Raw genomic sequence first — 12,331 nt, 5'->3', positions numbered from 1 at the left:
TCTCTGCCTATTCGACATCCAATTTTCAAATGGTGTTTCTCCTTCATCCGAACTCCGTTTTTTGCTATTTTTGAGCCTAACTTGACTGATTTTTCATCATCTATCCAATAGTGTACTCGATTGCGCTTGTATCTTTTTGAAAAATTACCAATTTGCCCCTAGGGCTTTAATTGTCCATTTTTCGTCATTAGGCCATATCTTCTTCATCCGGATTCCGAATTAAGCGATTTTTGAGTCTAATGGTGTGCTTGGTAGCACCCAAATTTTTTTGAAATTACCATTTTTCCCTTGGAGCTAAACTTTTCCGTTTTCCTTTTTAAATTGCTTTTGCTTTGCTTTCTTTTGAGTTCCGTGACTTCATAGGAAATCACGGATGTGTCTTGGGAATGATCTACATTTCCAGAGACGTTACTTCTATATAAAAAAACTATTTTGCCCTTGGGGGGCTTGTTTGGTCTTTTTTTAATCTTTTCTTCCGCGTTGGTTCTTGTGGAGTTCCGTGGCCTCATGGAAGATCACTTTGGTGTCTTAGAGACGTTTTGTATCTCTAGAGACTTATTTTCTGTTTTCGCTTTCGCATTTCAGATTCGTTATCGGGTCAAATTTCGATTCATCACAGGACGCACTGACTTGAAAAACCAGAGCCGTCACAAACCCTCACCATCCACTTTGGGAGGTTGAAAAGATACTATTGGGCAGAAAGCATGTTAAGACTATTTGTATAAATTTCTTTTCATTGGAGGTATATTAAATTTAAAAGAAAAGCTTTGGGAATTATATTTATTTATTTTTTCTGATAGGTTCATATTTTTATATCAACCTTGAGGAACATTGGTGCCCAATTTTAGTTGGGGCATTCATGCCTGAGCTCAATTCAATTAGTATCTTTATTCTCGCAAAAAATAAGTACTACGAAATGAATCACTAATATGAAATAGAAGTAGTATATTAGAGATAAAATATAATGCAAATTCTGTTCAGTGGGGTATCTTTTGTTTGAAAATTTTAGGTTTTGGATGAGAAAAAGATATTGGATCTAATAAAACTAAGCCAAGCAATATATAAACATCGTTACAGGCACCCGCACAATTACATATATGTAAATGAAAAAAAAAAAAAAAACCTAATAACTTAACTATTCATGATTGAATGGCTATTCCAATAATTCATCTCTTAAAATATTGTATTTGATTTTTAAATATCTAAAAAGCCTTCACCAAAAAACATTAGAACGATCAAACATGTAAAGTAATGGGCCAGTGTAACAAGGGTCATTTGTCCTACATTGAAATCGGATGGAAAAGTGACTGGGTATAAATGGGTGGGTATGTAGCACTACCCAATAGTTCGAGCTTTTGGGTAAATGGGTAAGCGCCCATCCGTTACAGTTGGTATCAGAGCCAGACCCAGTCCTTGATCCGGTGTCACGCCAAGCACCCGGCCCGGAAGGCGTCCGGGCTAGCACCTCGGGTAGGCAGAGTGGCACGAACAGCAACGAGGGCGTTGCGAGTTTGGGTGAGGGAGAATGTAACAAGGGTCATTTGTCCCATATCGGAATCGAATGGAAAAGTGATTGGGTATAAATGGATGGGTATGTAGCACTACCCAATAATTCGAGTTTTTGGGTAAATGAGCAAGCGCCCACCTGTTACAGCCAGTCATTATATTAGTTTATTGTAAATGTGGCCTTGTTGTTGCTTATTTAGTAATTAAGACAAAAATGTTAAACAAATTATTGTAGTGTCACATGCTTAATCAGATTTGAATTGATCTCATGTCCATAAGTTAGCTACAACTTATTCCATTAATCTTTGTTTTAGCAATCTCAGTAGTTGGTGGCTGGTAGGGAGTAGGGATTCCCCCGATAATGTGTGTGTGTGTATGTGTGTATATATATTTATATACAGAGAGAGATAGAGAGAGAGAGAGAGAGAGAGAGAGTTGGTGGTAAATGCACTACATAAAGGGGGTTCATGCATACGACTGGTAATTAGTAGGGTTTGATTTTTCTAATGAACCTAATACATCTTGAGAGAACAATGATTGATTTAACTTTAAAAAAAAAAAAAAAACAATGATTGAAAGTTTGAAACATGTGATTTGGGCTGTTATTGTGTAAATTAATTAAACAACTCAATTGTCGGTTAAATAGCATTTTTATAAACAAATTTATTCTTTGTTTATATAAAGAGATGAGTGTAATACATGTTGAGATCGAGTACAATGATTGATTCATGTGATTTAGGCTATTAATTGTGTAAATTAATTAAACAATTCAGTAGTCGGTTACAGACAAGTTTTTGACACCTCCGAAATTCAAAGATCTGGGCCTTATTGAATTAACACAACACAAAAAACAAATAGCCCAACTGATGTCAGGTCTAGGCCCAAATGGAATGCTCATTTCAGGTGTAGGCCCGCCGCCATACTGAGCCGTGGACCATTTGATGATACCTAGGTACAAAGAAGTGGCCCACCCTGTTCACCCATTGCCAAAGTCGTCGCTATGTTGTCCTTTCTCTGACGACGGCTAGCATTTTCAGCATTGTGGTGAAAGTCAATTGTACGTTAATTAGGTACGTTAATATATATATATATATAAGAGCAATAGCACCTAATTAACATATATGAGCAATAGCACCTAATTAACATGCAATTCTGTGCAATATGCACACAATTGCACGTTAATGCCACTCACCAGTCACTACCATGATATAAGTATGATACAATAACGTAATGTAATGAAGCAATATATAAAGTGGAGCCCACATTTGGTGGTTTGGTATGTACACACCAGCAGAGCAGTCCGTGATGGCGGGCTGAATTAATTGTCATTTTCCTTCCCTCCTTCCTAGATATTTCTTGCTTGCCTGTTTATGTTCGTTTCTCTAATGACTGTTACATTATTCGTCGTCACCTTTTATAATAATATTTCAAACTTATGTACACGGATCAAACAAGATATTTCTCATTTCATACACTAGGCGTGAAGGTCAAACTACATCTAACCTTTCTTTATCATATTTTATTTTATTACTATATCCTCATCATCTAGAAGACGCATTTCGTGGATTAATTCAAACATATAATCGACCCCAGTTGATAAATTTAACGCTTCTTTGACTCTAACACAGATTGCCGGTTATTTCCAATTGTGAACGTGTTAACTCACCGAGTTATGAGTTAGATTATATTTAAAAAGTTCTATATTTATTTATTTTTTTTGCTATTTTTGTTTCACTCTTGACCCTATAAGGTTAAAAAAAAGTTATTATAACAAGTGGGAAAAATTATCACACAAAGCCGAACTTTGAAAGATGTAACAAAAAAAAAAAATTGTGGGAATTTATTCAATTTTTTGTTAATAAGATCGGAACTCACCTGGTTGAGTGAACCTAACCCAACGAATCCTTAAATTGATTTTAGCCCAGTGGGGCAGTGGGTGGAGCTGTAGTGGGGACCACATGACAGAAGCTTCTGTTACTCGGTCAAAGTCTAACAAACACGTTTTTCGAATTTCATGTCTACACTTATGGCGTGTTTGTGAGTATTATATATACATCCACACTTCAGCTCCAAAAACACACAACAACCTTGTACCATTCATTCTATAGAGAAACAAAAGCCAAAAAGAAAAACACACAAACCAAGCTCCTTTTTGAATTTAGGCATGGAAGGAAAAAGAAGCAGCAGGAAATGTTTGGCATACGTCGCAATCTTCGTTGTGTTCCAGACCGCAGTGATATTGGTGTTTGCCCTTACAGTGATGAAAATCAAGAGTCCGAAAGTCCGGTTCGGCTCCATCACCATCGACAATATCAGCTCAACCAACACCAATTCGACTTCTGTCAGCATGAGACTGAATACCCAATTCACGGTGAAGAACACAAACTTCGGTCACTTCAAATATGACAACAGCACGGTGACGGTCATGTATGGTGGCATGGCTGTCGGCGAGGCGGCTATCCCCAGTGGGCGTGCCAAGGCTAGGCAAACCAAGAGGTTCGACATTGCTTTGGACATCTCTACTGCTCACCTCTCCGGCAATACCAACCTTGCCAACGACATCAATTCCGGGATTCTGACGCTCACCAGCCAGTCCAAGTTGAGCGGGAAGGTGCATTTGATGAAGGTGATCAAGAAGAAGAAGTCTGGGGAAATGAGTTGCACCATTGCAATCAATTTGACGAACAAGGGTGTGGGTTTGAAGTGCAAGTGACATGTTTCATTTTGATGATTTAGGGGTTAGATTTGTAATTTTTATTTTTATTTTCACAGTCTGGTTTTATGTTTTTTTCAGGGGAACAATATGGCCTCTCAGGCTGTATTAGTCCCTGAGATTATGTGTTTATTCTTTGTAGTGTGGTTTTCTTTTTCAATTTAAATTGAGACTGTTTCTATATCTCTTATTATGCACTACATAACCAAAACCCAAATTCCTATGGTGGTGTCCATACTCTGTTTTTGTGAACAATTGGATAATCCCTAAAACTCCCTTGATTATTAGCAAAGAAAATAAAATAAAAGGAAGATAAAATTATATTAGGACCTTGAATGGTGGTTATAGGGGCAGAGTCAAAGGTGTTTAGCCGGACCAATTAGTTTAAAATTAAGCTTCTGCAGATCAAAACTGGTTTTGAACAAATTTCAAAGTAAAATAATTAAGATGTTTCGAGTGTTAAGAAGAACCCAACACTCTAGGCAAAGCAAGGATCTTGGAGACCATTTCTTTTTTTTGGCAGTCACATGATTTACTCAGTTTTGCGATTCGTCAAAAATATTCGAAATACTACTTATTATTGTCTCTACTAATAGCAACGATTTAATTATTCACCAGTGTATGACTTTTTTCACTTAATTTTGAAAGGTAAGTAACTATGTATAGCTATTTGACTATTTCTCATTCATATATATCGCCCAAAAAAAAATAATAATAAAGGACCCGACCCTCTCTTATTGATTAAAAAAATAACACTAGCCTCCCTTGATAAATAATAACTACTTATATAATTATGTTTATGAGTTTAAACTTTCCAACACCATTAATTTTCTAAATCTAAAGAAATTATTAAATAATCCTGAACCACTCGCAAAGTACTATCATGCCAATGACTCCATAGTGGTGAATTGCCACGCCCACTTAAATTTTTTCTAATTACAATTTTGAAAATGTCTCCACTCAATTAAGAAAAATACCATATTTCATATTATTGTCTCTACTAATTTTTTTGGATCTAAAAAATAATAATCTCTCTTTTTCACTCTTTATAGTCTGCCACATTCATGGTAATCAATTTTCTCTCACACACATTTATATTCCCACTCAATTTTTGAAAATATCGGTTATGTATTCTTACATCCATTAATATTTTTATATTCAAAACAAAGTAAAATAAATGGACTCTATTATTTCTACAATCTCCACCACTCCATTCAGGGTAATCAATTTTCTCTCTCACACTCATTTTTCCACTCAAAAGTAAAATAAATCAGCTCTATTATTTCTTCATTCTCTACCATTCCAGATTCATGATAATTTAAGAAGTACGAACGTGACCAAACAGTCAAAGAATTTGGGTCTCACATGTATTGGACACGACCTAAGTTGGGCCTCTAGGCTGGTCCAGAAGCCAATGGATTCAAATCCTTTGTACAAAAATGTATTAAATATAGAATTCTGATTAGGTGGTGTTAATTAAAATATCTAGTATGTAGTCCTATTTCTTTGAACAAACCAGCGCTGACGCCTATCACGAAAGATTCAGGTCTGTGAGCTTTTATTAAAAAATTCAACCACTGGGAATCTAACACATTCCATACACCTTTTTAAAAAAAAAAAAATCGAATTCCATACACCTAACATGCATACAAACATACACCTTTCTTTCACCTTATTATTATATTCCATGCAACTCTCTCTCAATTGCTGTATCCATGTGGATGCCAATAGCACAACAACATAAAACAAGCTTCTGTTACCATTTAATTTGCAGTATTATTCAAAGACGAAAACACGTTTCGAATCGTCAATAAAAAAATAAAATAAAAAAAAGAAGTTGGCACACCTTTGATGTCTACACCAGGTCAATTATGGTTCGTTCATCACTAATTGTATCAATGCACAAATGCTATACAAACCAACGTACAAAATGCCACTAGTTTCTTATTTCTTATAACACCCCAAGACCTTAGCCATGTCTAAAGGCGAGGGAAATCAGAAGAAGAAAAAATGGTTGGCATACATTGCAATCTTCGTTGTGTTCCAGACTGCAGTCATCTTAATTAGTCTTTGCCCTCACCGTTATGAAAATCAAAAGTTCGGTTTGGTTCTGTCACCGTCGAGAATTTCAGCCCAAGCACCACCAATTCAGCTTCTTTCAACATGAGATTGAATACCCAATTCGCAGTGAAGAACACAAACTTTGGTCACTTCAAATATGTCAACAGCACGGTGGCTATCTTGTATGGTGGCATACCCATTAGTCACTTCAAACTCTGGTTTGGTTCTGTCACCGTTGAGAATTTCAGCCCAAGCACCACCAATTCAGCCTCTTTCAACATGAGATTGAATACCCAATTCGCAGTGAAGAACACAAACTTTGGTCACTTCAAATATGTCAACAGCACGGTGGCTATCTTGTATGGTGGCATACCCGTTAGTGAGGCCGATATCCCTGGGGCCGTGCCAGGGCTAGGCAAACCAAAAAGTGTTAGGTTTATTTCCTTCTATATGGATAAAAGTTCAAGTAGATTTTATTAAAGCCTAAAGCCCAGCCCTTTAGGGTGAATAACCCTAAGGAAGTCAGAATAAAATGGTAGGAGAGATCAGCCGTAGCTTACACAAAAGAAAGAGAGAAGAAAGTAATTTTTCTTCACACTGTCCAGATTTCATCAAACCTCTGATTCCGCTTCTTCCGTGGTCCGATCGGCTGACATTTGGAGGAGAGGTTCATGACTCAATGAGTTAAAATCTGAACGGTGGAGATCGGATTTTGAGCTCGGGAACAGTGATTCGTGCTCGTGAACAGTAACCGAATTTATAATACTTTCTTTCCAATTTTCTTTGTTTTTGCCAAGATTGATGATATCTTGATGAGATGTATTGTAATCTCTAATTGTTATTAGAGAAGACTTTGTGTACCCATTATTTGGTTGATAGTGGAGATTTCAACTGGACTAGGTCCCGTGATTTTTGTTCCTCACACTAGGGAAATTTTTCACATAAAAAATTATTTGTGTTCTTGTGGTTTAGTGTGATTGATTTTCTTTTCTATTACTTTCAGCACATATAAAATTAGAGATACACTATATTTGCTTGCATATAGGGAGAAGAGTTATTTCGCTATATTTGTTTATTGTTATCTCTCCCAACAAAAAGTTCAGCATGGCATTGGACATCACTTCTGATCAGTTTTCAGGCAATACCAACCTTGCCAATGACATAAATTCCGGGGTTCTGATGCTGACCAGCCAGTCCAGGTTGAACGGAAAGGTGCATTTGATGAAGGTGATCAAGAGAAGAAGAAGTCTGGTGAAATGAGCTGCACCATTGCAATCAATTTGGCCACTAAGGCTGTGGATTTGAAGTGCAAGTGAAAATTTTAAATTTGGTTAATTCTTTTTGCTTTTCAGGGCTTGGATTTAATTATAGTGATATCTTTGTTTTCATTTTGCAATTGGGTTCTAATTTTCCAGGGCACAATATGGACTATGTTAGTCCTTCATATGCCTATTATTTGTAGTGTATCTGTCTATATATATATATATATATATATATATATATATATATATATATCTATCTAAACCCCAATTCAAAATATTGTGTGGATGGTACCAAAGCCATACTTGTCTTTGACCTAGAGTTAGTCACTTAGTCCGGTAACAGAGAGAAACAATATCAAGTTAAAAACTCTGTTTCATGTCAACATTTCGTTATATCCCTGGCTAAAAGTATTAACAATGTCCATTAATAATTGGAAAAGAAAATGGAAGGAGTCTTTGAATGTTTAGCGGCAAACTCAAAGGTTGTTTGGCGGACAATTAATTTAGCATTGAGCTTCTAGAGAACCAACACTGGTATTCATTAAACACCTTTTTTTATTTTATTTTATTTTTTACCATTTGTATAGGAAAAGGACCTGGCAAATGATCCACTCTCTTTTGGCATTTTTCAAATTTTAGTCATATAATTCACTATTTGACAAAGGTGTAAGTCATCTAAACTATTAGCCAATCAGCAATAAACCCCCCTGAACTTCAAAATTTTCAAAAAACCCCCCTGAACTATAATTTTTGTTGCAGATAGCTCCATCCGGCGACCGGCCGGTTGAATTTCGCCGTTAAAACCATCACATGCAGTCACGTGATCACACAATATATACCTAATGGCCATAATGCCCTTATGAGCATAAAAGACTATATTACCCTTATTATGAACATTACACCCAAACACATCCTTAGTTTACTGTTACACCCAATTACCCAAACACACCCTCATCACTTTATATATATTACATGTAGAGAGAGAGAGTTACAAACACTGTTTATCTTCTTCATCAAACCCAACTGCAAGATGGTAGTAAGTTTCTTTCCCTGTGATGCCTGCACTACGAATTTAAGGAGGAAACAAGAGAGCATATAGTTTTCAAACCCTCAATTTGAGAACTGGGTTTACAAGGACTCATCAACATTGTGTTTTTACACTACATGATTTGAGTCAAAGTGACCTCCATATCATCTAAAGGATCAAAGTTCCAATTAGCTGTTGGGTTACAGTTCATTGATATTATATATATATATATATATATATATATAAATTCTAATGGTGTATTATAACCAATTCAACTTCTCCATTAAAGCTTACAAATTTTTTTCTATTGTGATGAATCTGCTGATCGATTAAATGGTCTATACCAGTCCAATCAAATACTTAAAAAGTTAAATTTTTTGAAATCTTTCTAACAATATGTACTGGGTTTGTTTAAAATAACAAAGTTGCAGAGGTTTGTTTAAATTTATTTATTTTCTTATTTTTTTTAATAATTTGTACTGGGTTTGTTTTGTTCCTACACCCACAATCATACCCATACCAGATTGCAACAGCTCCAAGCCTCCAATAAACAAACCACTGCCAGATATTGATTTTTCCATACCCGGCTTCAAACTCTATGGCCATCGGTGGGAAGCTCTGAGTATCACCGGCCCAACCGAAGATGAAGACATGTGCAGAGTTACAACGACCCATCCAGTCCGGCGAGCTCCGAGCAGCAGCAGCGTCCATTGAAGCCGGCGAGCTCCGAATCGAAGCTGTATGAACTGAACTAGAGTTCCATTGAAGACCCAACTGATACCTCCATATAGACGGCGACCAAACCTGAAGAGCATCAACATTCAATCAATTAGAAAAGCTTCAGCGACCTTTATCAGAAAAGCTTCAACGACCTTTATCGGAAAAGCTTCAGGGAACCACAAGATTGCGTTTGCGACAGACCCAGAACCTTCAGCGATTAACTCCGGCTACCCCAAGTTTTAGATGACTTGCATCGGAGAGCTGAAGCGACCCACCAATTCGCGAATGAAGAGATGAACCAGCCGAGCTCACCGCCGTTCCTCCGGCCGATCCTCATCGTCGTCCCCGCGGCTGCAGTACTTTCCCCTTCTGGGTTTGTAGAGGCATATATGATATACCATATATATGCATAATATATCCCAGTACTCTGTTTGGCTACTAGTGTAGCACTATCCTAGGTCATAGTAAGGGCGGAATTGTCTTTTGCCTTTTCTGGTGACCTGAAGGGGTGAATTGCAACAAAACAATAGTTTAGGGGGATTTTTTACATTTAACCCAAAAATGAATAAATGGAATTGACTCCTCTCACTTATTTACTTCAAATAAACAAGAGTATTATATATCTCAAAATTTGAAATTCAAAAAATAAAATAAAATAGAATAAGGAAATTTGTTAATTTGTCATGATATTTCAATTTTAAGCACGTTAATGACATTTTTTGGTTAGCTAAGAATAAAATAATCACAGGCACTGCAAATTTGTTTACCACACTGAGAATGAATTAGATGAATTGCACAAAAGAACGAGTGATCATTGTTTATGATCCTAAAAAGTGGCCAAATTACATAACATTTGGGCTACGGCTAAGTTGATCTCCTTGTGCAGACTACAACATGAGAATTCATTCAAAGAAGAAACAGGACAAATTAACCAAATGACTTGCAGTAACCAAAAAGTAACTCACTTGTGAGAACTATGAGATTTTTTATTTTATTTTTTTTCTAAAATTTTCTTCTTCAAAGTTTAAACAAACACACACAGTCACAGTATTGTGCCCAGTTAAAATCAGAGAATTTTATAATTTACTTAATAATACATTTGATTTTCTAACAGCAAAATTAAATAAATAGATAGAAGAACCACAGAGAAAAACCTAATGTAGTACCTCCAAATTAAACGTACTTGCCTCGTTCTCCATTCCATGAGACAGTTTTATATAGCAAACTTGATAAATTTACCCAACATGCATGCCACAAGTAACAGAGGCCAACTCAATATAGTACTGTACATCCCAAAACAGTGGAATATATCTAGAACATACGTAAAATAATCAGTTGAAAAGGGCATGCATTTTATCTTTTGGTGAGACTGCCACGTGTTATTTCACTATTTCTACTAGTTAAAATATTTATTTATTGATTGATTAAAAAATAACCTTGAGAAAAAAAAAAAATGATAATAATAAAATAAAAAATAACCGCCCACCACAACTGCCCGAGTCGCTAAGCTCTTAAACATTCAACATCAGGTCAAAATTAGCCCATTCCACCTTCAACACATATATATACATACCCCTTCATCTTACCTTCATATATATAGAGAGAGATAGATTATAGACACATACACCTAATAACTTACTCGTGAGGGTTTCCTTTCATTCTCATCTCTATCCATCCATATATATATATACACATACATATATTCACAAGATACCAGGAAGAGAATTCTGAGACACCCTTTTGAGTTGTGATACACACCCTCCAACTCTCTCTCTGTCTCTGATCTCTCTCTACACATATACACCAAAAACAATGGAGGAAGAGAGTCATGTTTATCCATTGGCACCAGCACGAATCCATCAGAGGAGTGACGAAGAGTTCGCCGCCACAAAACCTGATCTTGATCTCCACAAGAAGGAGAAAAGAAGCAGTAAGTGTTTGGTGTACGTCCTGGTGGCTATTGTGTTGCACACCATAGCACTATTGGTTTTCGGATTAGCCGTATTGCGAATCAATTCCCCGAAAGCAAGCCTGAGCTCTGTTTCAATCAAAACCCTCACATATGTCACCGGACAATCACCTTCTTTCAACGGCACAGTGACCGGTGTGATGAGAGTGAAGAATGAAAACTTTGGTAGCTTCAAATTCGAGAACAGCTTTAAGGTGATTGTTTTGTACGGAAATGTGACCGTTGGTGACATGAAAATCGATAGGAGGAGTGTTGGGGGTAGAAAGACAGAGCATGTGAATGTTAGTGTTGAAGTGAGGTCTAGTGGGGAATTATTGGGTGATGAGAGTTTTAGGAGTGATATGAATTCTGGGTTGTTGAACCTGATCAGCTATGCCAAGTTGAGAGGTGAAGTGCGTGTGATGAATTTGATCAAGAGCCGTAGAACAGTGGAAATGAATTGCAGTATGAGTCTTGATTTCACGAACAGAGCAGTTCAGGATTTGCTATGCATGTGATTCTTTTTTCTCTCTCTCTTTTTTTCATTTGGAAATTCATTTATTGAGTTGTTTGTAATATTGATTTTTGTATGAAATAGTGAGATTATTTACGTTAATTCCAGAATATTCATTTCTAGTAGGGAACTTATATATGCAATATGAACATATATATGGCAAAAGTGCAAACAACCTCCTCAACTATCACAAATCGGCATTTTACCTTTTTGTATTACAAAAATAAACAAGTTAGTACCACCACAACTATCACAAATCGTGCAAATTAACCCATGAAACTCAATTCCGGCCACTTTCCGGCCCACAAGGTCAGCACGTGACTGTTCTTTTCTTTTAATTCCGAAATTGTCCTGAAAAATTACCATTGTAACCCTTTGCCTGTAAATGAACCCATTTGTTCAATTTCCTTTTTCCATCTGGCCTCTAATCTGCTCCACCTTTACACTAAACACTCAGACAAATTTGAAGAACAAAGTTTGAGGTAAGATATACATATATATATGTGTGTGTGTGTGTTTGATAATACTCCAAAACTATCAGTACCGGAGCATAGTTGATAAAATCTTCGTGTATTTCAAG

At 36.4% G+C, this 12,331-nt stretch overlaps 2 protein-coding genes across 2 annotated transcripts; both read left to right on the top strand.

Annotated features, from left to right (window-relative positions):
* Window positions 1-3,577: 3,577 nt before the first annotated feature.
* On the top strand, window positions 3,578-4,402 carry LOC132310455 (late embryogenesis abundant protein At1g64065-like). Its single transcript, XM_059808626.1, has one exon. It carries the CDS (start codon window positions 3,671-3,673, stop codon window positions 4,217-4,219), a length of 549 nt encoding a protein of 182 aa, XP_059664609.1. The 5' UTR covers window positions 3,578-3,670; the 3' UTR covers window positions 4,220-4,402.
* Window positions 4,403-10,724: 6,322 nt separating this feature from the next.
* LOC132310454 (late embryogenesis abundant protein At1g64065) lies at window positions 10,725-11,853 on the top strand. The gene has a single exon (XM_059808625.1). The coding sequence runs from the start codon at window positions 11,102-11,104 to the stop codon at window positions 11,753-11,755; it is 654 nt and encodes a 217-aa protein (XP_059664608.1). The 5' UTR covers window positions 10,725-11,101; the 3' UTR covers window positions 11,756-11,853.
* The last annotated feature ends 478 nt before the right edge of the window (window positions 11,854-12,331 follow it).

This window comes from Cornus florida, unplaced genomic scaffold (genome assembly GCF_030987335.1).
Source record: "Cornus florida cultivar Cherokee Brave unplaced genomic scaffold, ASM3098733v1 CherokeeBrave_3.0.0_Hap2_Chr05, whole genome shotgun sequence".
NCBI classification, from domain to species: domain Eukaryota; kingdom Viridiplantae; phylum Streptophyta; class Magnoliopsida; order Cornales; family Cornaceae; genus Cornus; species Cornus florida.
The sequence above is the reverse complement of the archived record's forward strand: the minus strand, read 5'-3'. Positions and strand labels throughout refer to the sequence as shown.

Excerpts from the sequence above, each read along its gene's own strand:
- LOC132310455 (XM_059808626.1), top strand. The coding sequence starts at position 3,671 with ATGGAAGGAAAAAGAAGCAGCAGGAAATGTTTGGCATACGTCGCAATC.
- LOC132310454 (XM_059808625.1), top strand. The coding sequence starts at position 11,102 with ATGGAGGAAGAGAGTCATGTTTATCCATTGGCACCAGCACGAATCCAT.